General features: G+C 35.3%; 5 protein-coding genes across 7 annotated transcripts; 2 read left to right on the forward strand and 3 right to left on the reverse strand.

Moving 5' to 3' along the window:
* Positions 1-212: 212 nt before the first annotated feature.
* LOC146943318 (eukaryotic translation initiation factor 3 subunit C) lies at positions 213-4,413 on the reverse strand. Of its 2 annotated transcripts, none has more exons than XM_085747779.1 (4): positions 4,356-4,413; positions 4,191-4,223; positions 2,278-4,095; positions 213-1,329 (listed from the first exon to the last, which is right to left on the reverse strand). In XM_085747779.1, the coding sequence occupies exons 2-4, from the start codon at positions 4,212-4,214 to the stop codon at positions 361-363; spliced, it is 2,811 nt and encodes a 936-aa protein (XP_085603905.1). In that variant the 5' UTR covers positions 4,215-4,223; positions 4,356-4,413; the 3' UTR covers positions 213-360. The 2 variants fall into 2 exon arrangements, with proteins under 2 accessions (XP_085603905.1, XP_085603904.1); XM_085747778.1 differs by having other exon boundaries at positions 4,191-4,222; positions 4,350-4,413.
* A 3,485-nt stretch (positions 4,414-7,898) lies between these two features.
* On the forward strand, positions 7,899-14,169 carry LOC146943319 (shaggy-related protein kinase kappa). Of its 2 annotated transcripts, none has more exons than XM_085747781.1 (12): positions 7,899-8,020; positions 8,128-8,489; positions 8,583-8,642; positions 8,746-9,018; positions 9,511-9,585; positions 10,838-10,894; positions 10,985-11,125; positions 11,204-11,254; positions 11,666-11,761; positions 12,759-12,842; positions 12,946-13,048; positions 13,823-14,169. In XM_085747781.1, exons 2-12 carry the CDS (start codon positions 8,220-8,222, stop codon positions 13,909-13,911), a joined length of 1,299 nt encoding a protein of 432 aa, XP_085603907.1. In that variant the 5' UTR covers positions 7,899-8,020; positions 8,128-8,219; the 3' UTR covers positions 13,912-14,169. The 2 variants fall into 2 exon arrangements, with proteins under 2 accessions (XP_085603907.1, XP_085603908.1); XM_085747782.1 differs by having other exon boundaries at positions 8,132-8,489.
* Positions 14,170-16,104: 1,935 nt separating this feature from the next.
* On the forward strand, positions 16,105-19,369 carry CPHSC70-1 (chloroplast heat shock protein 70-1). Its single transcript, XM_085747780.1, has 7 exons — positions 16,105-16,812; positions 16,917-17,249; positions 17,357-17,499; positions 17,608-17,706; positions 17,875-18,064; positions 18,234-18,632; positions 18,777-19,369. The coding sequence occupies exons 1-7, from the start codon at positions 16,261-16,263 to the stop codon at positions 19,179-19,181; spliced, it is 2,121 nt and encodes a 706-aa protein (XP_085603906.1). The 5' UTR covers positions 16,105-16,260; the 3' UTR covers positions 19,182-19,369.
* Positions 19,370-20,005: 636 nt separating this feature from the next.
* On the reverse strand, positions 20,006-22,677 carry LOC146943321 (Octicosapeptide/Phox/Bem1p family protein). The gene is made up of 2 exons (XM_085747783.1): positions 21,206-22,677; positions 20,006-21,103 (listed from the first exon to the last, which is right to left on the reverse strand). Exons 1-2 carry the CDS (start codon positions 21,357-21,359, stop codon positions 20,280-20,282), a joined length of 978 nt encoding a protein of 325 aa, XP_085603909.1. The 5' UTR covers positions 21,360-22,677; the 3' UTR covers positions 20,006-20,279.
* A 245-nt stretch (positions 22,678-22,922) lies between these two features.
* LOC146943322 (uncharacterized) lies at positions 22,923-23,601 on the reverse strand. Its single transcript, XM_085747784.1, has one exon. The coding sequence runs from the start codon at positions 23,448-23,450 to the stop codon at positions 22,971-22,973; it is 480 nt and encodes a 159-aa protein (XP_085603910.1). The 5' UTR covers positions 23,451-23,601; the 3' UTR covers positions 22,923-22,970.
* Positions 23,602-25,525: the final 1,924 nt, after the last annotated feature.

Raw genomic sequence — 25,525 nt, forward strand, 5'->3', positions numbered from 1 at the left:
CCATTGCTTATTTTAGGAATCCAAACCGCATCAGTTTGGTCAGGGCGTGATTGCTCAGAGCTCATGATATCATTACTCTTCATTTATTTCCTCTCAAAAAAAAAAAATGCATTCATTTAGTTATCACCGCCAAAAATCAGAATAAAGATTGGAACAACAAAAAACATTGGGAATTTGGGGAAGGGGGTCGAATTGAGAATTGAGAACATGTATGCAAATAAAACAAAGAAATTTTCATCAAAACTCCAGAATCTAGATTAAGTGCATAATGATAAACGGTACAAAACCGAAAGACAGAAAACAATATTCTTTAAAAAAAACAGAAAGCTGTAATACTGAATAAATGGAGTAAAAGCAATGTCAAGCACGAACTCCCCTAAGGCTAACCATGCGGGTAGAAGTATCTCCGTGGGGTCCCCTCAAAGTAGAACCCCCTTGAGTCCTCCCTGAATTCTGATAGCCGCCTCCACCCGTTCCTCGTCCTCTAGAATAGCCGCCACTCCCACCAGCTTGACTGAACGATAATGCCCTTCCTCCACCGTATCCCGTACGTCCGCTGCCTTGCCTTGTTTGAGAATAGGACAAGTCTTGCCACCTGCCACCTGAAGACGTTCCACTACCACCACCAGCAGCTGCAGCGGCATAATCCTGCCCATCTCTTCGCCTTGGAGGCAGATCCAACCCACCGCCGCCTAACCTTGCTTCTGTAGCTCTTTCATTACTCTCTGCAAGAATAGATAATTTCTCAGTCAACTGGAATGCCAAAGCCTGCACCCTTGAGTGTTCAACATTTCGGAAAGTAATGCACCCAGTTGGCTGATCCCAGCTTGCATGAAGCTCCTCATTGATCATCATCCTACTGACAATACTATGAACACGAGGAAGAGAGAGATCGAAAAAATTTGTGAGCTGAACCACGCTCAAAGAATCATATGATGAAGAGAAGGTAAATAGGTATGTCCTAAGCGCCTCTTCCTTGATTTTGTCCTTCAGCATTTCTAGCACGGCGTCTCGATTTTTCACAAATTTCCACACATCAAGAGATGCAATAATGTCAAAGGCCTTCTGGAAATCTCCATTAATAAGAACCCTTGTGGCAGCCATAACATGATCCCTGACAGTTTCAGGAGGACCCGTGAATGTTTGTTTCTCACTGACCTCAAGCAAGCGTCGGAAATTCTTACTGATGATCTTACGCTTTGCATCATGAACATTGGCCGCCATGTTGGGAACCTCCAGCAGCATAGCAGATGTAAGATGCACTGATTCCAGGAGCTCAAGATTTATATGCATATGATATGGCATCTGCCGTCTTCTTTCCAACCTTTCCTGAAAGATAATTAAAGAATAGTTAACAGTATGTTAATGATTAAACCCTCACATGACCCGGTAGATAGAAATACGGCAAAAGTTGCCGATTAGGATTTCCAAAAATCCAATATAAAGTATGAGCCTTTATTGTTTGTGGTATTCACAACATCATATAATCGTAATCCGAAATTTTGGGGTTTGAACATACCAAGACAGAAAACTTTCTGTGATATCTAATAGAATGTACTCATCTTTTTTTAAGATATGAAAAAAAATGTCATGCTCTTATTTCACTACATGGTTATCTAAAAATCTCACAAAAGTTCCCTCATCAATTTCAGTTATGCTAAAAGTAAGGCACACTTTGTTGGCCAAACCGAACTACCAATGGCAAAAATAAATTTTTTTGAATTGAGTGGGGTAAGAAAAGGCCACGCTTCCCCTCATGCTCTATGAGTTTAACATTATTATTTTCCTTTAATTTTCTATGGCTTATACAATAGGGAGACTCTGACACAGTATTTGTAAACAAAACAGACACCCCCTCCCCCAGTAACAAGATGAAAATAAAAATGAATAAGAACCTTAGAAACAAAAACAAAAACAAAAGATACGTGAATCAATTGAAGAGAACAGATATATGCAGCCAATAATCAAATTTAATTTCTGTTTAAAGTAGCCAAGTTGAGCAATAATATTATACCTCAAAATTGATTAATCCCCACTCAATGTCAATGTAAAGATAAATAAGGCAGCTAAACTACAATCCAGATCACCTTTTATTTTTTCTATTTCTATGAAAATCAAACAGAGATTTCTTTAGAGCAGTGACATTGGATCTATTAAAATTATATTACTGAACATCAGATACAATGTAAGCACCGGTATGCACTTGACCACAACAAGTACATTAATAAAGCCATGCTATGAGACATCTATTTGAAAAAAATAGCCGGGATTTAGTACCTGTTCTGGAGTCTTTTCATGATAACGGCTCTGTGAAACTCCTTGCGCAAGCAATTCCTTCACCCGTCCACCAGAATAAAGTTCAGACAAACAGCCATGCGCTTCAGAAACCAGCCCAACCCGAAAAGCACATAGACCTAACTGTGACATAGCCCTGTTAAAAAGTATTTGTGTCGAAATGTCCATGTGGTGAACATTTTCTTGCAAATGACTCATAAGCAACAGATCACGGGCGACTGCAAACTCATCAAGAAGAGCATGGTGATATATATCACAAAGCATTGCACGTGCTTTAGTGCGCTCATCTCCGTATTTGTATATCAGTGATACTAACACATCCATTAAGGTCCTGCTATTTTCCGGGAAGGTGGGTTTCCGCGCCACAAGTTCCGGGGTAACAACAAACGGAGCAGGAATTCTTGTATCCTCAAAACCTTTTAACTCCTCACTCATCTCTCCATTATCTCCCTCTACGGTCATCTCAGCCAATTTTCTCGTTGCTTCATAAACCTCATGCGGTTTGTAGTAAATGAGTTCAACCCTCTTCAAGGCTACCTTAGAAGAAGCTTTGAAATCTCCAATGCTTTCAAGATATTCCTGGACATTCTGTGCAAGAACAACAAACTGAGGCTCATCCCTGAGTCTCTCAACATATTCACGTGTGTGGGGATCAATGCACTGCAAGCTCTTGAAAAACTCGGCATCTATTTTTTCTAAGAAAGCAACTAAGTTGCCCCAGACATGAATGGGTCCGTCATAGTCATCCCCTTTCTTAGTTTCATTCTCATCTAGTTCCACAGAATCATCAACCTTTATGTTTGGGTGCTGCACGAGAATATCAAGAATGACCAGCATATTCTGCACGCATTTTTTCCACACATTTATGGGCATATGCCCACTGAGGCCTGGATTAACATCAAACTGAGCAGAAACCACACTGAAAAGAATCTGCAGCTTCTGAGCAGGTGTTTTAGCAACTTTTGTTAGGAAGGTAAGCTGCTCAACCTGTTCAAACCTTCCAGTTCCCTTCCTGCCCCTGGCTTCCAGAATCTCTTTGAACTTCTTGTTAACAGTGTCCCATGTGATCTCACTAGGCTTTTTCATGAACATTTTCTCCAAAAGCCTGTCTTTCTTGCTAAGCTTTTGATCCCAAGGAGCATCGCCATCATCACCAGGAGGCCTGTCATTACCAAGCTCAGAAGTTTCAGAATCCGACACGGGCTCCGGCTTCCTGAGCTGATCAGGTTCAATGATCTCATCATCGGTCTCGTATTCGTCAGAGTCCTCATCCTCGTCATCCTTTTCCCCCTCACTCTCAGGACTCTCCCTACATTTGATAATCAAGTCCTCGTATTGCTTATTGTTCTTCTTCAATTTTTGCTTCATTGAGTTGAAGGCTTTGGCATTGCTGGGACTCATCTTCTTCTTGGCATCCTTATTAGCAGAAGCCTGAGCAAGGAAATCTTCAAGCATAACAAGAGCCTTGATGTAAAGATTAGGTATCTTTTGGGACTCGATAACACGCATAACTTTCTCGAGCTGTTTGTTGATCTTGTCGAAGCTCTCTTGCAAGCTGACCCAGTCATTGATCTTGATAGCATTCTTGATCTGATCAACAGTGGAAGCCATCTCATCAAAACGCTTATCTTTAGCAGATTTAACAACACGCTTTTGGCCATCATCATCGTCACTGTCATCAGCATTACCATCAACGTAGTATTTGCTTTTACCGTTTGGATCGGTTGGGGCAGGTTCAGTATCACTAGGTTCATCATCAATATCAGTGGGTTCATCGTCGGTATCACTATGATCACCACCCTAACAATAGAAAAGAACATATTATTGCATTGGATGAGACAGTGAGTGAGTGAGTGAGTGCGAATAAAAACAACAAGAGTAAGAAATGAAGATACCTGGTAAAAGAATCTGGAAGTCATGGTAGGTTCTGCGTATATGAAATGAAATTAACAACAATGTCAAATCATAGCTCAATTGTGTGTTTATCGATTAGATAACATAACAATAACAATAATAAACAACAAAGTCGAGAATTAAGGTTATGGCGTACGTACCTCTTGTCTTGTCTTGTCTTGTCTGGAAGATGGATACTGAACAACCCTAAATCAACAACAGATTAGCCGCTGCTACAAAATCGGGAAAGATATAGGTAGATAGATACGGTGTTCGGGTTTTCTAGTTTGGGCCCTTTCAATTCAATGGGCCAAACCCAGATGTAGACCTTCTATCCGCACCCTACCCTCTTTTTTCCATGACAATTTGTATACCTTGTAATGTTTAATATTATATGTTTTTCCACAATCAATAGTAAATAATATATAGATCAAGTGCTTCACCTAAAATAAATAATATGTTGGGTTGACGACATGCAATTTGACAATATTGAATTCGTGTTTAACTAAAAAATGGTAGTGGACGTTTTCAACAAAGATCGAGTAAATGATATGGAAATTGGATATGTTATTTCGCTTTGTATGCATAGTTTTGCCCCTTAGTGTCCAGATTCTCATGTTTAGTCTAGTCAAAGACAAGTAATTTAGGCCGCTCTGGCTCACGCGTTAGCAGGGGCATCCGCATGTTTCAGTTAGCTCTGTTGCTTATCTTGATGAACCAGCATGTATAACTTTGATTCTTATTAATGAAATACTATAGACATTTTTCCCTAAAAATAAATAAATAATATGTTAAAACATAAACTAACCCTACTTGACGATAAAATTGTAAAAAAATCCAATTATTCATAGATTTAATATTACTATATATTTCAACTTTTTTAATTGACAAATCATGTTAGGGTTCTAAAATAAAGTTCTTTCCTTGCACCGCCTGGCACATTGAAACTCTTCTTTAAGAGTTTTCACCGCAACTCTCATCTTATGCATATAATGCATGTTCCTTGTTTGTTTCAACATGATTTATCTTGATTTTCTCTACTAAACTCGTCATTTGTTCGTTGTCATGACTACCTTTTCTCAATCTCACGGTGAGTTCAAAAATATTGATGGTGTTTAAGAAATACCCTCATTCTTTATTTTGTATTGTTGGTCTCTTTTTGATTGATTGTCTCACACCTCATCCACCGTTTCTAAATATCGTTCATATAGTTGTGATCTCAGTTGCATAATTGACCCATAAACGCTCCCTCGAAATCGAGATGACAACTTTGTGTGTTTGGTCATTTCATTTCACCATTCTTCGGTTCTAGATGTAAATGCATGAGTTAGTGATTTTATGTATTTCTTATTACGTTTCTTTGTTTGTTTTTACTGTTTCTATTTTGTTTCAAATCTGTAATTTGTAATTCGAATGTTTGTTGAAGTGTATAATAATGACGTGTTTTGTCGATATCATATTGAGTAAACAATTTTACAATGTATAACTCGATTGATCATGTAGACATTTATAATCGAATGAGCGGACATCAATAATTTTTTTATGGGCGGACGAGATTAGTTGATATCAAAATTGTGGATTTTGCATTATATTTTATCAATAACTATGAGTGGAAAAAGATAGTTTAGATGTCGACCTTAAGTTTTTGGTTTGTTAATTTATCGGCGACTTATAAAATGCTGATGTATATCGTTAGCGTGACTTTGACTATTTTAATCATTGACAGTGATCTAAAAATAAGATAGAGAATCCTTATATTATATGGTCAATTTGGTTGTACGATTATTGTGTTTGGGCTTGGTAGTTATTTTTGCTATCGAATTTGTAATCCGGAATGACAACCGTTATTCAATTTATCGAAATTCTAAAATAGTTTTTGGTTGTGCACCATGTAAGTCAAAACATTAGTATCTTAATATATTTATTTATTGTCATATTAATCTTTGTATGAAAAGAGTTAATGTCAATAATGAGCGACTATTTTAACTTTAAAGATTATTTTAATGAACTAAGTGCACACTCAAAAACTATTTTAAAATTTGTATATATTGAACGACTATTACGGTCACTCATTAGAAAATTGCTGTTAACACATGCAAAGACTGAGAAACACATGTAAAAGACGAAAATACCCCTCGGTAGTTAACTGCCGAGGAAAAATTAAACCGGCTGCAGTTAACTACCGAGGTTTTCCTCGACAGTTAACTACCAATGTTTTCCTCGAGATTTAACTACCAAGGTTTTCTTCTGCAGTAAACTGCCGATGCGTCCTGAAGCCAATGCAGAGGCAGTAGCTTCATTTTCTAATCTTGTAATGTGTTTCAAACACAAAACACAACATATTGACCTGTGTTTTTTACACACAATGGTTCAAATCACAAAACAAAATTGGCACAAATGCACAAGTTAATTAAACCAACATTTTTACCATTAAAGAAAGTAAAATATCCAAATGAAATATATTATATATGTATGTTCGTTCCATATGCAATTGTGATGAATGTAAGTAGGGATTTAATTTAATGATGTGTAATGAGTTGTAATGTGTTGTTTAATTATGGACACTTTGTAACGTTTTGATGAATTTCAAACTTTTGTGTAATTTGAACCAAATGTCGGTTTGATTTAATTATGGACAATTGTAAAAGATATTGTATTTTTCTTGTTTATGACCGAGTTTCAATGTTGTATGAGTTATATTACATTTGGAAATGTTCTGGTTTAATTACAGGTAAAAACTGACCGAAAAATGGCTTGGAAATGCTTCAGAATTATGCAGAACCCACTATCTGCATAATCAGTTTTCCTCGGCAGTTAACTGCCGAGGATTTCCTCGGCAGTTAACTGCAGCCAGTTTTGAATTCCTCGGCAGTTAACTACCGATGGGGCAAAATCGTATTTTACTCGTGTGCCTCAGCCTTATGAAATGTGTCAAAAACAATTTTCCACTCATTACATATTTAGAGTTTCAAATAACTACTTTTCTTTATTATTTTTAGCATTTTAATGAAGTTATTATTTTTTATTAAAAAAATGAATTTAATTTTTTAATTTAAAAAAAACTTATTTTCCTAACAAAAACGTTTTATTTGCGTAATTTATTTGTATATAAAAATAAGGGTTAAATATGTTTTTGGTCCCTATAAATATATCAACTTTTCGTTTTAGTCCCTCTAAAATTTTCCTTCAACTTTTAGTCCCTCAAAAATTTTCCATTTTCACTTTTAGTCCCTCCTTTAAAGTAAACTCATATGTAGAATTGATATTTTTGAATAAAATTTTGCAGAAAAATTCATAATATTATAAGAATACCTCCAAAAAAATTTAGAATTTTTTAACAAAACATGAATTTATATATTGTTTATGGTTAAAAATTCATATTAAATTTATGTTTTGCTAAAAAATTCTAATTTTTTTGGGAACTTTTTTTTACAATATTTTACACATTTCTGAAAAATTTCATTAAAAAATAATAAAATTAACTTGAAAATAGGGACCAAAAGTAGTAATTGAAAATTTTATAGGGACTAAAAGTTGAAGGAAAATTTTAGAGGAATTAAAACGAAAGGTTTGTATATTTGTAGGGACCAAAAACATATTTAACCCTAAAAATAAAAATGGAAAGTGGGTAGAACGAAGGTGGAAGAAGCAGTTACAAGTGGTCCATCAAATAAAAAATATATAAAAAAGTAGAATAATGAATGAATAGTAAGTAAAGAGGGAAAAAAGAGTAAAGTAGATTGAATTTGCGATCCATCATCGGTTCAAGGCAAGAAATGAAGTGAATTATGCAACTGCTTGCTTCTCATCATCGTTGCAATTGAAGTTGCAGGTACCTACCTACCTTTTCATTCTTATCTTTAATTTTCATAACTTTGATTAGATCTGATCTCATCAAATCTAATTCATGTCTTTATTTGGTACTCGTTAATTTGATAGATAGTATTATTATTCGAGTTAGTGAGTGAGTGCTTTTGGATTGGATTGGATTGGATTGAATTGAATTGTGAGTGAGTGAGTGAGTGAGTATTATGGCGTCTGCTAGCCTTGGAAATGGCGGTATTGGCAGCAGTTCAAGGTCTGCTGCTGCCTTGAGAGCTGCTTCTTCCACTTCTTCCTCCGTCGATTGGCTTGGCAGAGAGATGCTTCACATGAACCTCAATCGTGATCATGACCATGACCATGACGACGACGACGACGATGCCAGAGAGAGTGAGCCTGACATCATTGATGGTGTTGGTGCTGAAACTGGACATGTTATACGAACAAGCATTGCTGCACGAAACGGTCAATCTAAGCAGGTCTGTCTCATTTTTTCCATCATTTCCTATTCGAAAACTAACTCCTGTCCTCTTCTTATATTATGTCACCGTTTTTCTTTTTCAACCTCACAGAATGTTAGTTATATTGCGGAACACGTAGTTGGGACAGGCTCTTTCGGAACTGTTTTTCAAGTAAGCCATCAGTTTGCTTGCTTTTCATATCGTTTGCAAATGTTATGCTGTTATCTATCTATATATATATATATATATATCACACACAAACATCTTTTTCCAGGCTAAATGTAGAGAAACAGGAGAGATTGTTGCCATCAAGAAGGTTCTCCAGGACAAGCGTTACAAGAACAGAGAGTTACAGATTATGCAAATGCTCGACCATCCAAATATTGTCGCCCTCAGGCATTGTTTCTTTTCAACCACTGACAAAGAAGAGCTTTACTTGAATCTTGTACTTGAATATGTTCCTGAAACCGTCAATCGTATTGCAAGAAACTATAGCAGGATTAACCAACGAATGCCTTTGATATACGTGAAACTTTATACGTACCAGGTATCTAGTTCCTTCCTTGTTAGTTAGATTTGGGAATGGAAAGCTGCAAATACATTATACATGTAAAATTAGGAAGCCACAGTCCCCCAAAATATTTGATGATTATCATATATAAATATAAATTACATTCTGCACCTAGCAAGATATTGTAGAAATAATATATGATCAGCCCATGAAAACATAACTCTTTTAATCTTGTCTGATTGTCTTTCTCATATTCATATATTACATTTCTCAATTTTAGATTTATCTCATCTTGATAAGTTGAGTTCCGGTTTCACACACGGAATTCTTTTTCAAAAAAAACATAAAAATTATTTTCAAACAAAATCATAAAAACATTAAAAAACAAATCATAATCGATACCACTTTTTATATATGGTGATAGACTTTTAGAAGGGAAGGAAATAAAAAAAGTATAAAGTTTACACAGTTCAAATCGCCTGTCGTTTTTTTGACAGTGGATAAATTTCTCTGTTCTTTTATCTGCAGATATGCAGGGCCCTTGCTTACATACATAATTGCATTGGCATCTGTCATCGTGACATCAAACCTCAGAACCTACTTGTAAGACATTATTTGAATAACTGAATTTTCTTACATGGGACTCATTAAGTTTACTAAATACCTCATAATGGGCTTGTTTATTATGATATTGTTTTTTTCACATGCTAATTTTGAAGTTGAAACATTTCAACACTCATCAACACTGAAAGGAAACATTACTGAGATGACCACAAAGAAATTATTAATGGAAGATTGTTTTTACAGTTTGTTTGGTTCAGTTTCCATTTTATTTTTGGTTAAGTGCTTGCCTGCCTGCTTGCTGCTATCCTTATATGTCTGCATTTTCAAATAAAGGTGACTTACACTTTCGAATATTTTTCAATTACAGTTTACTTTGATCAGTTGATGATGTCTTCAACTTTTCTCTGATGTTTGCACTGGAATGGATAGTTTTACGAATGCTGGCTTTACTTTATACACTACATTATTTGTCCATTCCAAAGACAAACTCTTGCAAATGGTTGGAGCCCCAAAACTGGCTTTATACCCCCAATCTGGATCAAAGAAACTGGTTTAGTATGTGAAGGACCTAATACCTCAAAACTTGAACTACTAGTTGGAGAGACAAGCCGTATTGATACGGCTTGATATTACTAAGAACATGTCATAAAGCTTTATGCATGCTGGTATCTCATGTCACTGTTTTGTGGTTGAGATTATCTAGTGTAGATTAGACAAATTGTCTCTTTTGTTAATTTTATCATCTCATTTTCTCTGCCAGAGTCTGTTGTTCTCTATCGTGAATGATATGTGAAGGTTTTTGAACCTTTACTATAGTAAGGGAAATACAGAACAATCAATTATTAGTATTCATCTATTCTATATATCTGTTTAAAATTTGCTTGCAAAACAAACCTGAGTCTGGGGTACCTTGTTTTTTTTCTTCTTCTTCCATGTTTGTAACCATATAATTGATTGTATGAGATGATGCCATGTGGCCACCATGTAAGAAATCTGACGCGTAGAGGAAAATACAGGATTAATTAAATACTTCTCTGGCTTTCTCTGCGACTTGGAGAGTTCTGGCTAGAGGATAATAAATATTATTATTTTGGCCAAGTATGAACTACGGGATTGGATTTAAATAAAGTCCTTTTAAGGGGCATATCTGTTCCTTCTCACTGTCTTTGGACAGTCAATTTGAAAGTGCTTAACCCAGTTGGAAGATGATACAATATATACCAGTATACTTGTGTTTGCATCAGTCAGTCAGTTACTAATGGTTGTTCTCAAATGCATGTTCTCTTGCCAGGTGAACCCGCACACCCATCAGCTGAAACTATGTGATTTTGGGAGTGCAAAAGTGCTGGTAAGATATAAAACCCATTGAACTGATGGTTGATTTGATGGAAGTTACTTTTCTACCCCTCATGTTTCATTCTTGTGTTTAATTCATCAGGTGAAAGGAGAACCTAATGTTTCATATATCTGTTCAAGATACTATCGTGCCCCAGAACTTATATTTGGTGCCACTGAATATACAACTGCCATAGATATATGGTCAACTGGTTGTGTAATGGCTGAATTACTTCTTGGCCAGGTGATTTGACACTCCCCCCTCAGTTCCTTGTTTTTCCACCCTCTTTCTCGTTTTCCTGAAATTCAACTTAAATTGCAGCCCTTGTTTCCTGGAGAGAGTGGAGTTGATCAGCTAGTTGAAATCATTAAGGTGAGGATTTACCATCAATGTTTTTCAATCCGTCTTGATTTGGCCATGCAAGCATTATGTAATTCTTTCATATTGAATAAATGTATGAACTGTTTTATCTAGACTTTATATGTACAATAAATTCAGTTCTGTCAGCAATTGGATTTGTTCCTATACATTCTGTCTCAATGGAAGGGATATTTATTTTGATTTTGTGCAGTTATTTTTAGTCTTGATAAAATTTCTCAAAGCTTGATTAACTCTTGTTGGTTTGACCCCTGGTAGAGTAGAGAAAAAACAAGTTTTACTTTATTTTGTAGTTTAGATTTCTTTAGTTCCTTTATTGTAATATTGATATATTAGTTTCGTAACTCACTTTTCCCCATAGAAATCACAAGAAATTACTTACTATTCCATTTTGTGTTATTTCAGGTTTTGGGAACTCCTACCAGGGAGGAGATTAAGTGCATGAACCCAAATTATACTGAATTTAAGTTTCCGCAGATAAAACCTCATCCATGGCACAAGGTTTACTCTCTTGTGCTTTGCTTGCATTCTGATGTTTATTGTTTCATGCTTGTAATTATTCAGGATTTAGGTTAATTATTTTATGCTTATTCTTTGTTGGCAAGCTAGATTCTAATATATGTTGAGCCTGTATTTCTAATGTACTATTAACATTTAATATCATGAATGTTGATTGTTCCTTGTGTGATAAAGGGAGATGTTTCATGGAAAAAAGATAATGACGTTTCGTATAAATGCGAACTAAGCATAATCCTTTCTAGAGTTGTATCTCCTCCATATCCCCCGACAATTTTAATTATATGAACAGTTAAAATAAAAGTAGCATTCCTTCCTTTCCTACTATTCTTCATTTGGGGTGATAAAGACAAAGCTAGTATTGATGAGGTTGTGTACTTGTCTTCTTTATGAGGATTGTATTTTGATATTATTTTATGCCGTGGGTGTTAGCGGATTGGTGGTTGCTTAGCGTTGTATCCCAAAGGGACAGAGTTCAATCAATGGTAGGGACTGTATGGCCTCCCCCCTCCCCCTAAATAAATAATAATAATAATAATAGTAGTAGTAGTTTGCACTTCTATCTCACTACATTTTCTCTCTATTTGATCCATGTATGTCGTCAACTTATTTATTTTCAAGTTTTGTATGTCCTCCTCACTGAATTGTTGATCTGACATGTGTTGGGATCAGTGTTGAAAAATATCAAGGACCATATGAGATTATTGCTAGATTAGTGTAGGTAGGTATTGATGGCATGAGCTGAACACTAGTTCGTTAGCAATCAAAATTGTTCTAGGCTACATTTTTCAAAGTTAGGGATAGGCATTAATGGCTGGGTTGAATTCATATTATTATACATTAGTCTCAGTAATGCACATGAGTCCGAAGTTATTCAGTTTGAGCAAAAGCAAAAATTTCTGTGTGTTTGTCCAGCCTACATTATCTAAAAGATTTCTTGTTTGCAAGAGGGATTGACTTTGACATTATCCTGATTTGACAGGTCTTTCAGAAACGCTTGCCTCCAGAAGCAGTTGATCTTGTCTGTAGGTTCTTTCAGTACTCTCCTAATTTGAGATGCACTGCTGTAAGTTTAACTTCCCCACTTTTTGTACTTGTATTCTATTCTTGTCTTGTATGTACAATTACTATTGGAAAATTATTTGATGCTTGCCATCTTGTGGCTGCAGTTGGAAGCTTGCATTCACCCCTTCTTTGATGAATTAAGGGACCCAAACACCCGCCTTCCCAATGGTCGTCCATTGCCTCCGCTGTTTAATTTTAAACCCCAGGGTGAGTCTAAGTGCTACGATAGGCTCAGAGATGAGCATAATCTAAAATTGAAGTTCTCTGCATGTTTGGTAGCATCATGGTGGGTTGGGCAAAATCACGGCACCGTGATTTTGCCGAGCACACCGCGGTACCAAACAAGCTCTTAAAAACAACTCTATTTAAAGCAGTTAACCATTAATATAATTGTGTGAAACATTTACATGATTTGTTAGTAAATTGTGTTTCAAATGGATGAAAGAAAATGGAATTTTTTTGTTTTAGTTCCATAGTTTGGGTCACCAACTCCCCGAGGCATGATCATAAAGGAAATTGTGCGTGGTTCAAATTCTGCATGCGCATAATACATATAACTTTAAGGACGAGTTTTTAATTTTTTACCATAAAAGGATGAGTTTTATGAGGATGAGTTCAAATTCTTGCCACAGGAGTGCACAATACAAGGTTTTCATTTTATTTTTTTTGGACAGGTTTTCACACTTTGTTCTTACTTTTGTTTTTTGCAAATTCTGCGTACTGTATTATTTATTATTCGCTTGTTTTTGCCTCTAGTCTGTTTTAAGAAGTTGTTTGAAGAAGTTGTTTTTTATTTTCTATTTTCATTAATAATTAGAAAAGCATCGTTATTTTTTATTAAATTTTTTTATAATGATGTTTTAACCATTTTCTACGTATATACTGTATTTGCATGGAGAAAATAAAGTGGAAATAATGTAAAGTTTTTTACAATTATTAGCTAAGGAAGAACCTTCCTGACTTATATGTTCATTGGTGCAGAACTTTCTGGTATTCCACCTGATGTCATCAACCGGCTTATTCCAGAACATGCTCGTAAACAGAATTTATTTATGGCTTTGCACACCTAGCAAATTTATTTTTGTCCTCGTTGCTTACTAGCGGGCTGTAAATCATCTGGTGTATCTGAGGAAGAGTGTTACAGAAAGAGTTCCCCCTAGGATTACATTTTTAATATTATGACTCTTATTTCAAAGGAGCTGTTTTCTATTCTTGCTCAGGAGTGAACGTTTTCATGTATATTTATCGCAGGCCCTTTTGGTACATCCTATCTTATATAGAGTGTAACTTGATAGTGTTCATGATATAAAGTGATATATTCTGCATTAGTTTATAATATATTTTTATAGTTTTTAATTTAACATCTGACGAGCCTCGTATGGTATGACTGAAATAATTTATCCCACCCAGTTTTGTTGTACAATACCATGAGGAGAGAGTATAAAAAAAATTGGGCAAAATGATGCTTTTACCTTCGTATAAGTGTTTGTTTTAGGTCACAGACACGGTTATGTCGAAATTACTTCACACTCTCCATGATCTTGCTTTTATATAGTTGATGTGACTCTGGTAAACTATCTGCTAGATCAACAATGAGGAAATATAATATACTAGATGTGCATAAAGATGAGACAACACATCCTGTTACTTCAAAACAGTTTGGCAATCAAACCCACAAATCATATTTATGAAACCATGATTCCAAGCAATATCAAGATCAAGACCATGAAAAATGACTTGAAGATTGATATTAAAATTAAAAATGAAACCACAACTTCTTGCAAAACCTGTGATCAGAAGCATTTCTCAAATGACCACCAAAACTGGATCACCTTGCATTACCAATGAAGGTACCATCAACATTGACCTTTATCACATTCTTTGAGGGAGTTGTTAGGAGACAAGTATAGGGGTCGAGACCTTTTTTACAACCACCGAAAGCCTTCTTTGTGGAGTGAAAAATAGTAGTCGTTTGACTAAGAATATTTCAGAGAAAGTGACTACAATCATTGAAAGATTTTTTGTTGCGAGATTTTTGGATCATCCAAGATCAAGTCATAAGTTGAATTTAAAATGGATTAGTTGATTTGATGATATAATTACTTAATACGGAAGACTCGCAAATAAGAATATTATACGAGACTTCATTAAGGATATCAGTCATCTCCTTTTGATCTCTTAGGAAGATCTCTTGTTTGTATTTTTTATTGACCTATTGTTGACTTTATAACTCCATTTGCTCGTTAATAATAAAGTATATATATATTTTTGCGTAAGAAGTTGACACAAATAACAAAGTAGTAAACTCATTTGGGTTAGTCAGGTGGAAAATTCTTGAATGGTCATGGGACCAACAAATTGCCATTTGGTCACACTCACAAAAAAGAGAAAAGTAAGAAAATTTAATAATTAAATAATGAATGGTTTTTAATTAATTATAGGGAAATGTTAACTTGTGCCCTCAAGACACAAATTAATGATTCAAATATAGAAAAAATTTATTGGAATGTGTGCATTGCATTTAATATTTAACTTTTTAATCATTTAAATGCACAAAATTTTAGAAAAAGTTTCTTCTTTTAGGTTTCTTAACATGTGCCCTAAGGGCATAAGTTAACACTACCCTTAATTATATGATATGCAATTTTATGAGTGTGTGACCAAATCATGGGTCTAAATCTTTAGGTCCACACAAGAATTGCTCTAGTCTGGTGGTATTGACTTGTGATTTAAGAGTCAGTTTTGGGTTCGATTCTCCGTGCCAATTTGAGTAAGCTAATTTAACTTTTTTTTAAAAAAAAATAACAAAGTAGTAAAGTTAAAACTAAATATAACTTGCATATGAAGCAAACTTATTTTAATCAGATTTTTTTTTATAGCTCAAAAAATTATGTATATTTTAGTTCAGTTCATTGCCCGTTCAAATCAAAACCAAACCTCAATGGGAATACTTGTACTTCATTTCATTGAGAAATATTTTTCTGCAATAACTTAAATTTTTTTTTTTTTTTTAAATTTCAAAATATAAATATCAGCAATTCAAATAATACTAAAAAATTAGTTATTTAAATGTTGGGTAAATACTAGTATATAAGAAGGGGGCAAAATAAATTATGTGATGGAGCATGAAACAAATTGCCGGTTGGCGAGAGGATGGATGAAACAGAGACCGTAGATTAGAAATGAAACGGGAAATGATGAGATGATTCTAGAATACGTGTAATGATATAAGACGATGTAACCAAACCTATCCATCCTCTCTCACCAAAACAAAACCCTTTTCATTTCCTTCCTTCCATTCATTGGTTATTATAGTTTTCACTCTCTCTTCCACTTCTATCCATTTGGTAGTTGTTGTTGCTGCTTCTTATCCTTCAAACAACTCCCCAAATTAGGGTTAGGGTTTCATCTATCTAAACATGGCTTCCTCAAGTGCTGCCCAAATACACGGCCTTGGTTTCTCCCCAATCCGAAAACCTTCTTCTTCCACTTCCAATTCTTCCTATTCCAAAACCCTTTTCTTCGGTAACCGTCTCAATTCTAATCACGCCACCTTCCCTCGCGCCGCATTCCCCAAATTATCCACCAACAGAAAGCCTTTCACCTTCCGTGTCGTCAATGAGAAAGTTGTCGGTATCGATTTGGGTACTACAAATTCCGCCGTCGCCGCCATGGAAGGTGGCAAACCTACCATCATCACCAACGCCGAAGGTCAGCGTACCACTCCCTCCGTTGTTGCTTACACCAAGAACGGCGACAGACTCGTCGGTCAGATTGCCAAGCGTCAGGCCGTCGTTAATCCCGAGAACACCTTCTTCTCTGTGAAGAGGTTCATTGGTAGGAAGATGTCTGAGGTTGACGAAGAGTCTAAACAAGTCTCTTACAGAGTCATTAGAGACGATAACGGCAACGTCAAACTCGATTGTCCAGCTATTGGAAAATCATTTGCTGCTGAAGAAATTTCTGCTCAGGTAGGTTAGGTATTTTTCAATTATTATTATTATTCTATGTTCTTAGGTTAATTAATTAATTAATTCATTATCTATCTCATACAATATAATATAATATAATATAGGTCTTGAGGAAGCTTGTAGATGATGCTTCAAAGTTTTTGAATGATAAAGTAACTAAGGCTGTAGTCACTGTGCCTGCATACTTCAATGATTCACAAAGGACTGCTACCAAGGATGCAGGCAGGATTGCTGGTCTTGAAGTTCTTCGAATTATCAATGAACCAACTGCTGCATCCTTGGCTTATGGTTTCGAAAGGAAAAACAATGAAACCATTTTGGTCTTTGACCTTGGAGGTGGTACTTTTGATGTCTCAGTGCTTGAGGTTGGTGATGGAGTGTTTGAAGTGCTCTCTACTTCTGGTGATACACACTTGGGTGGTGATGATTTTGATAAGGTTCCACTTCTTCTTCCTTACTTTATTATATATATAGCAAGTTGTGCTTTATGTGATTGATGAACATATGTTTACGACTGTTTCCTATTTTTGTATGTTGACTATAGAGAGTTGTTGATTGGTTGGCTGGAGACTTCAAGAGAGATGAAGGTATAGACCTTTTGAAGGACAAACAAGCTCTTCAGCGTCTTACCGAGACAGCTGAGAAAGCTAAAATGGAGCTTTCATCCCTCACTCAAACAAACATCAGGTATTTGCTTTCTCATGGACCAATCTTTAACCACTTCTGCTAGTTTATGAGTTTGCCTTTCAAGCTTTGTACAAATTACTGAGCTATTATTAATACACGTGTTTTCAGTTTGCCGTTCATAACTGCCACAGCAGATGGCCCCAAACATATTGAGACCACTCTTACAAGGGCTAAATTTGAGGAATTATGTTCAGATCTTCTTGACAGGTAATGATAATTTACCAAATCTTTTGTTACCCTCTAATTTTGAACTGCTTGCTCCTGATGTTGAATTGAATGTCACAAACTGATTTTCAAGCTGATAGTATGTTGTTGCTTCCTTGAAGCTTTATTGCAAAAGCTGAATAAATTAGTAATGCTTGTATTGTGTTTCAGACTCAAGACACCAGTAGAAAATTCATTGAGGGATGCAAAACTCTCAATTAAGGATATTGATGAGGTGATTCTTGTTGGTGGATCAACACGTATCCCTGCTGTTCAGGAGCTTGTAAAGAAGATGACTGGAAAAGACCCAAATGTCACTGTCAATCCAGATGAAGTGGTTGCCCTTGGGGCTGCAGTTCAGGTCGGTTTAGCTGTTCTCATCAAGGAACAAATTGATTTTTGTTGTTTTTTCTTTCCATTTTTGATAAGTTACACTGAAGTGGGAGAGAATGATGTTTCTCTGGGTACTATATTATATTTGTTGATTATTATTATCAGTATCCTCATGTGTATTTTTTTGATTGATTTAGGCTGGTGTCTTGGCTGGAGATGTCAGCGACATTGTACTGTTAGATGTTTCTCCATTGTCCTTGGGTTTGGAAACTCTAGGTGGGGTGATGACAAAAATTATTCCCAGAAACACTACCCTTCCCACCTCAAAATCAGAGGTTTTCTCCACCGCTGCTGATGGACAAACCAGTGTAGAAATTAATGTCCTTCAGGGTGAGAGAGAATTTGTTAGGGACAATAAATCTCTTGGTAGCTTCCGCTTGGACGGTATTCCTCCTGCTCCCCGTGGGGTTCCGCAGATTGAAGTGAAGTTCGACATTGATGCAAATGGCATTCTGTCAGTTGCTGCCATAGACAAGGGCACAGGGAAGAAACAGGATATTACCATTACTGGTGCCAGTACCTTGCCTAGTGATGAGGTATATCTTCTAATCATTCGTTTACTTGTATAAATTGTTTGTAATCTTTATCTGCTTACTACTTCTGGAGGATTTTTTTGTTACTCCAGCATTGATGTGGGAAGCTGTTCCGGTGTTTATAATTATCTCTTGGATGATATACAGGTTGAGAGGATGGTCAATGAGGCTGAGAGATTTTCAAAGGAGGACAAGGAGAAGAGGGATGCAATAGACACAAAGAACCAGGCGGACTCTGTTGTCTACCAGACTGAGAAGCAATTGAAAGAGCTAGGAGAAAAGGTACCTGGCCCTGTGAAAGAAAAGGTGGAAGCAAAGCTGGTAGAGCTTAAAGATGCTATTTCTGGTGGTTCGACCCAAACTATTAAAGATGCCATGGCTGCCCTCAATCAGGAAGTTATGCAGCTTGGACAGTCTCTATATAACCAACCTGGAGCTGCAGATGCAGCAGGACCTACACCACCTGGTAGCGAGTCTGGCCCCTCAGAATCATCATCAGGCAAGGGAGCAGATGGGGATGTGATTGATGCAGATTTTACTGACTCTAAATGAGTTATAGAGATAATTTAATAGGATTGTTTTTATTTTGTGCTTCTTCCGTGCTAAATTGGTAGTGATTTTTGTCAATGGAGAGCGAGGGTTTTATTATAATTAGACTTTTCTTATAGGTGCTCATTGACGCACGTTTCTGTATCTTTGGAAATTTTGTCTGTGAAATACAGGTATTATTGTGGATGGAATTTACAGTCTGAAAATGTCTTAATTTGATATGAGAAAAACTTAAGATGATTTTACAAATACCTATTAAGATACGAACCTGCATGATTCTACAAATGATTGTTTGCATGTTAAACAGAAATGATGCAACTTTGTATAAAGGATCTAAGACGACAGTGTAGGTGACATTTATTTTTGATTTTAGCCATTTTTAGTTTGCTCTAAGCACCAATCTGCTATACAAATTACCATTAGCGAGCCGGAAAGCAGTCTTCTTTTTAACATTCACGCTCGGGGAACTCTGGTCCAATTCCTCTAGGTATTCTGGTTTCTCCAGATGGTGTGGATATTGTGTTGCAAGTTCATGAAAAACTCTGCCTGTGATGAATAACTCTGCCCTTGCAACCATTAGGTTAAGTATTTTCCCTCCTCGTTATTCTGTTTTAATAATTCATATACTTATATAATAGAATACATGATTTTTTATTTTTCATTTTCAATTATACCTTGTCTATAAGTGTTATATTGTTGGTGTTATTGAAAAATACAAGTATACTATTATTTATTACGATATGATACTACAAAATATCTCTATCTATATCTACAATTTTGATCAAAATCAAAATTTCTTAAAAATTGTTATTCGTAATTTACAAGTATTAACGCAATAAAATAGCGTAGAGCATGCTAGGTAGTAATGAACATTATTAACAACCAATTCTCCAACATCGGAATCAAAGTGCACAATCTAATGTCCCAGTTTCTTAATCTGTAATCACAATACCTAGTTTGGAAGAAAAAAAATGAATATCATTATTTACAATTCATTGATTTACATACAACAGCAGACAACCCTTTTGTTTTAATTTATGTACTTGTGAAACAAAGAATGTAATTAGTTTGTTGTGAGAAGGGAGAGGAAAAAAGTGATTGTCATTCCCATATAGACATTCTGGGACTTCGGGGGACGGATTGAACTCTTTCAAACTTAATATGACCAACAGAGTCATCCTGGTATGCATACGCTTTATGTGGTCTGTTTGCCGTGGAGTAATAGTAATTAATACCCCTACTGCTGCTATTATCTGTCATCATATTCATATTCATATTCATATTCATTGGAGATAACCTTCCCATCCCCATGTTTATCCCTTGTTCTTGTATGGGTCTGAATGCAATAGGGGGGTTGTGGTGATAATGACTATTACTACTAATACCATGATCATGCTGCTGCTGCTGCCGCTGTTGGGGTGGTGATTGTCTATTGTTGTTGGTGTTTGTAATATTAGATAAATTGGGCGAGCTTCTCACTCTTGGCATTGTAACCCTACCCTTTAACTGATGCAAACCGTGGTGGAAGGGCGAGTCTGTGTTCGTATGCTTATCTGGGGAGATTGATTTTGGTGAAGAACATGCAGAGCGTGGTGCAAAATTAGACCTGGGGCTTGTGCGGACGATTCCATTGATGGCATCAATGTAGCGTTTCTCTAACAAATATGGTTCAACAGATAGTGGATGTAGTCCTGGTGGTTGCCCTTGCATTTGATTATGACTGTTGACCAAAAGTGGCTTCGAAGGAAATAAAAATGCACGAAGCAATGGGGCTCCTCCGGTCTCATGCCGATCATGTTCCTCAATCATGTGCTTCAGATCCTCATTTGTTCTAACGGACACCAATGCATCAAGCTCTTCAGGGATCACCTGGTACTTTAACACCACCTCTCCATCAACCATGCCACTCACCTTTTTCATCATATCTGATAACATACAACATTATTACAAACACACATCATTCATTTTCTTTTTTCATTATATTCTGAGTTTGATAGAGAAAGAAAGGAATAGAAAATGAATGTTACCGGAGACGGTGACGTCGCGAGGGACACAAATGACACGAGTCTCCCCGCCCACATACTTGAGGACCCCATCGGAGGATCGTGGTAGAACCTTTCCACCATAACTGCAAAGAAATTTTACTTTATTCTTTGGAGATTCGTCCCCTGTTTTCTCCATCTATTATTATTATTTGTTTTTCTCTACCCCTCAAAAGTGTAACAATGGAGAGTGATTTTGGGATCAAAGTAAAGGATATAGATAGATTAGATCAGATCATAGGAATGGATAAATATAGTTTGCTATTTCTGTGCTTTCATCTTTATCTTTATCCTATTTATTATTAGCATTTCTCTCTGTTTTTTTCCCTCTCAATTCAACTTATAATAACCAACTTCCCCTAACCAAATTGAATGCACATTTGACGTAGAAAATATCTTCCCCCTCATATTTATTATTAGGGTCCTGCTAACCGGTGCCCTTGGGGCACTGGTTAAGCATACCATAAAAGGGAATTATTACCATAAAAGGAAATTGTTTTTGACTTTATTATAAATTAATTATATAATTTCAATGCATTAATTACTACTATATAATTTCCTTTTTCATATCTTTAACTAGTGTCCGGGGCACCGGTTAGCATTTCCCTTATTTTATTTAGTAGGTAATTAAAAATTTATGACATTGAATTACATTCTTAATCAAATTCTTATCCACACAGACACAACATTACTTTTTTTTTTTAGCAAAGGACAACTCAAATTCAAACGCAAAACACTGTTCTTCAAATAATTACTATTACTATTAAGTTAAGGAATACAAAAAATTTAGTAATAGTTTCCTCTTTGGATTCCAAAAGAGGCATGGCATTCATTACTGGATTGCATTGGATGGATGGTACAATGAACTTTGTTATATTCGATTCCAACCTATGCTTTACAATCACTCAGAAGATCTCATTGCCTTTGTCGTGTCTGTGTTAATTGATGATGCACGTGTATATGTATAATGTATGTACTCTTTCTTCTGCATCCTTGTTTGTTTTTACATCTTATTATTGTTATGTCATTAATTATTATGATTCCGTCTATGATTATCATTTTTTAATCTTAGGGTACACATACATACGATTCACTTTGTTGTGTGATATGATTGTTATTAAGTACTAAATCTCAAGCACAACAAATCTTGATTATTAGGTCTCATCTATCTAGGACTAGGATAATGATCTACTATTCTTCTTGTTCTTGGAATGAAAGTAGAGCATATAATATAATAAAACCTACTTTTACTTTTTACAAGTAATTAACAAGGATATGACTGACTAGGGGGGATTCTGCCAAAATGTAAGTAAGTAAGTAGGTAGTAGTTAGTTGAATAGAATTATGGAAAAGAAACTTTTGAAGAAAAAACAGGAATAAACTTGTCATTAAATGAGTTCTGATGAACAGTTAATTCCACTTTGAATCTCATTATTATTATTATTCCATAATTAATACTACTAAGTACTCCCTCCGTTTCAAAATGAGTGTCGTTTTAGGTGTTTACACACATATTAAGAAATGCAATGATTAAGAGAAAGAGAATGGTTATTTTACCAAATTATCCTTATTAACTATTGGTTAGTTTTAAAAGTAATGCTTTGGAAGTAGTGAACAGAGTATTAATTGGAGGGTACAATTGAAAAGAAAAAGTTATTATTGCATTGGAAACTGAAAGCGACACTCATTTTGAAACAAATTTTTTTGGCTAAAGCGACACTCATTTTGAAACGGAGGGAGTAGTAGCTAGCTAGAGTCCAAGCAGGCGCTTACAGGCTTTAAGGATCTTGCCTCCCTTGTGTTTTTTCTTCTCAGTCGTCTTCCCATCACCACCATCTATGTTTATGTCTAACTCATGATGATCTGATGCTATTGCCATGCTTTGATCATGGATCCTACAATATCTCTCTGAAACTGATGAAGATCTTCTTATTGAAAATGCCCTCTTCATTGTTGCCTGAAATCCAGAAGAAGATGATGATGAAGAAGAAGAAGAAACTGAACAGCTCCTACCTAATATCACCCCAAATCTCTGTCCTTCATGATCTTCCTTCTTACTCTGAGGGGGACAACAATTGTGAGCTTCTTCTTGTTCATGCTTGGTTGGGGGGACAGTTTTCCTAACTGGAACTGGTTTTGGTGTTTGAGGAGATGAGAAATAATCAGAAAAATCAATGGATCTTGATTTGTGGGTAGTAGCAGTGCTACCAATCTTAGAATAAGCATTCATTTTCAGATATGTATATAGATAGAGGTATACTATAGTTATACACACAAGAGAAGAGAGTGTGAATGGTGGTGGTAGCTTAGCTATATACCCACAAATAATTGTTTGACTAAATTGTCGGATTCATGAAGGAAGTGAATAGGAGTAATGTGTGTGCGCGCGGTTGAATTGAGACCTCTCTCTCTCTTTTTCACATGATAATGACTCACTCGCTCGCTCTATTAATTGTTGTGTTGTGTTGTGTTGTGTACTGTCATCATAAAGGAAAGGAAAGGAAAGGAAAGGTAGATTTAGAACTTGAGGTAAATTTCAATTTCCAAGGAGAGTAGCTGAATACGAGACCCACCGTGAGTGACTTGAGAATTTTCATTTTCCAAAGTAAGACATTCCCTTCCCAATGCGTCATCTTATCAATTGGAGTTTTACACGCATGGTCAAAGCAGTAAATGTAAATAAATTATTGAAGGTAGTAAGGTTTTAAGTTTTAACCATAATTGTCGGTTGACGTACAATGGGTTGGGAACTGGAAGTAACGTGCTCTCATGTGACGTTTTCGTCGATTTTGCACTAATGAATGAATCAACTAAGTTTGACCATACTAATTTTTTTAAAGAAATTTTGCATTTTCACATGTATGATTTCAGATAATAAGACATATTATTAGTAGCAAAACATTTTTTTTTTTTTTATTGAGATTTAAAATGAAACGGAAAAAGTGATGTCCATGACCATTATTCACCTCACACAGTCAGTCAGTCAGTCGTGGGAAGAGGTACGGTAAGTTAGAAAGCTTGTCCTTTGTTTAGAGGCGCTGTCTCCCGTACGTGACCTTCTTAGGTCTCTTACGGTAGGAGAGTTAGCAATTTTTTATTGTTTCGAAAGAAGGCTTGCATGATGAATACATACCATTAGATATATCTATATTTAATTAACCGGTTGTGATTGAAAGCGAGTGACATGCATAATTGGAAACTTCTAGCATCAATATAAAAAGGGTGATTTTGTAATTGAACCAAAATATATTTCAACGTAGGAAAAGGTTAATAGGAGGGAAAACAAATAAATTAGTCTAAAATGATTGAAATTTTGTTGCTGGCTTGAATAATATTCTCAATTAAACAAAAATAGAAGTTAAAAAAATCCGGCTAGTTTTTCAAATATCAATTGTATTTACCAGACGTTGTCTGAGTTAGACATATAATTAAGGATGACGAAAATTATGCATATATAATATCTGTAAATAAATTTCACCACAAATTGTTACATAACAAATATCTTAATAGGTACACACAAATAGAATAAATTAAATCATAGGTACTCCTAATTTAATAAATGCATAAGCGGATGAACTTAATTGGATTTAGTAAAATTATTAACACATACAGAATAAAATAAACATTTTGTAAGTACCCGGACTCGCAGAAATCCGTACTTGTTAAGATATTTGTTATGTAACAATTTGTGGTAATCCAATGAAAAATGACAATTGTTAATTCACATGTTCATTCACGTATTAACATTTCCTGTATTTTCATGGAATAAATTTCTATATGCTCCCTATATATATCTAACCACTTATAATATTTTTTCCCATAAAACTAACCAATTATATTATTCACACCTTTTTACGTTTTTAATTGAAGTTGTAACATATTTCATTCCCATAAAAAATTATTATTCTTTTATTTTGTCTTCTTTTTCTCCAACACTCTTCGTCATTTTATATATTAAGGTATTTTCCTACTTTATAAAAAATTATTATTCTTTTATCTTGTCAATCATTTATCACTAAGTTGACACCTTTTAAACTTATACCTTTCGATTATGATAGAGAAATGATATTTGTACAACCATTTTTTGACAACAAATTATTTTCACTTTGACAACAAATTATTGATGAAACAAAAATCATTAATTAAAAAAATTCAGTTATATTTTATTTCATGACGAGAAGATTTTTATTTAGGTAATACGACAATTGTATAATTTTACTAATTTAATAACAAGTACGGATTTCTGCGAGTCCGGGTGCTTAAAAAATGTTTATTTTATTCTGTATGTGTTAATAATTTTACTAA

Source organism: Medicago sativa, chromosome 2 (genome assembly GCF_051527215.1).
Source record: "Medicago sativa cultivar Bolivia chromosome 2, Bolivia_mono, whole genome shotgun sequence".
NCBI lineage: Eukaryota > Viridiplantae > Streptophyta > Magnoliopsida > Fabales > Fabaceae > Medicago > Medicago sativa.

Bases quoted from the DNA above. Each gene is read 5' to 3' on its own strand.
- LOC146943318 (XM_085747779.1), bottom strand. From the start codon at position 4,214: ATGACTTCCAGATTCTTTTACCAG. The intron at 4,096-4,190 runs GTATCTTCATTT...TTCTATTGTTAG, and splicing joins CTTCCAGATTCTTTTACCAG to GGTGGTGATCATAGTGATAC. The intron at 1,330-2,277 runs GTACTAAATCCC...ATTATCTTTCAG, and splicing joins ATGAAAAGACTCCAGAACAG to GAAAGGTTGGAAAGAAGACG.
- LOC146943322 (XM_085747784.1), bottom strand. From the start codon at position 23,450: ATGAATGCTTATTCTAAGATTGGTAGCACTGCTACTACCCACAAATCA.
- LOC146943321 (XM_085747783.1), bottom strand. From the start codon at position 21,359: ATGGAGAAAACAGGGGACGAATCTCCAAAGAATAAAGTAAAATTTCTT. The intron at 21,104-21,205 runs GTAACATTCATT...GTATGTTATCAG, and splicing joins TCGCGACGTCACCGTCTCCG to ATATGATGAAAAAGGTGAGT.
- LOC146943319 (XM_085747781.1), top strand. From the start codon at position 8,220: ATGGCGTCTGCTAGCCTTGGAAATGGCGGTATTGGCAGCAGTTCAAGG. The intron at 8,490-8,582 runs GTCTGTCTCATT...TCAACCTCACAG, and splicing joins GAAACGGTCAATCTAAGCAG to AATGTTAGTTATATTGCGGA. The intron at 13,049-13,822 runs GTGAGTCTAAGT...TCATTGGTGCAG, and splicing joins GTTTAATTTTAAACCCCAGG to AACTTTCTGGTATTCCACCT.
- CPHSC70-1 (XM_085747780.1), top strand. From the start codon at position 16,261: ATGGCTTCCTCAAGTGCTGCCCAAATACACGGCCTTGGTTTCTCCCCA. The intron at 17,250-17,356 runs GTTCCACTTCTT...TGTTGACTATAG, and splicing joins GTGGTGATGATTTTGATAAG to AGAGTTGTTGATTGGTTGGC. The intron at 18,065-18,233 runs GTCGGTTTAGCT...TGATTGATTTAG, and splicing joins CCCTTGGGGCTGCAGTTCAG to GCTGGTGTCTTGGCTGGAGA.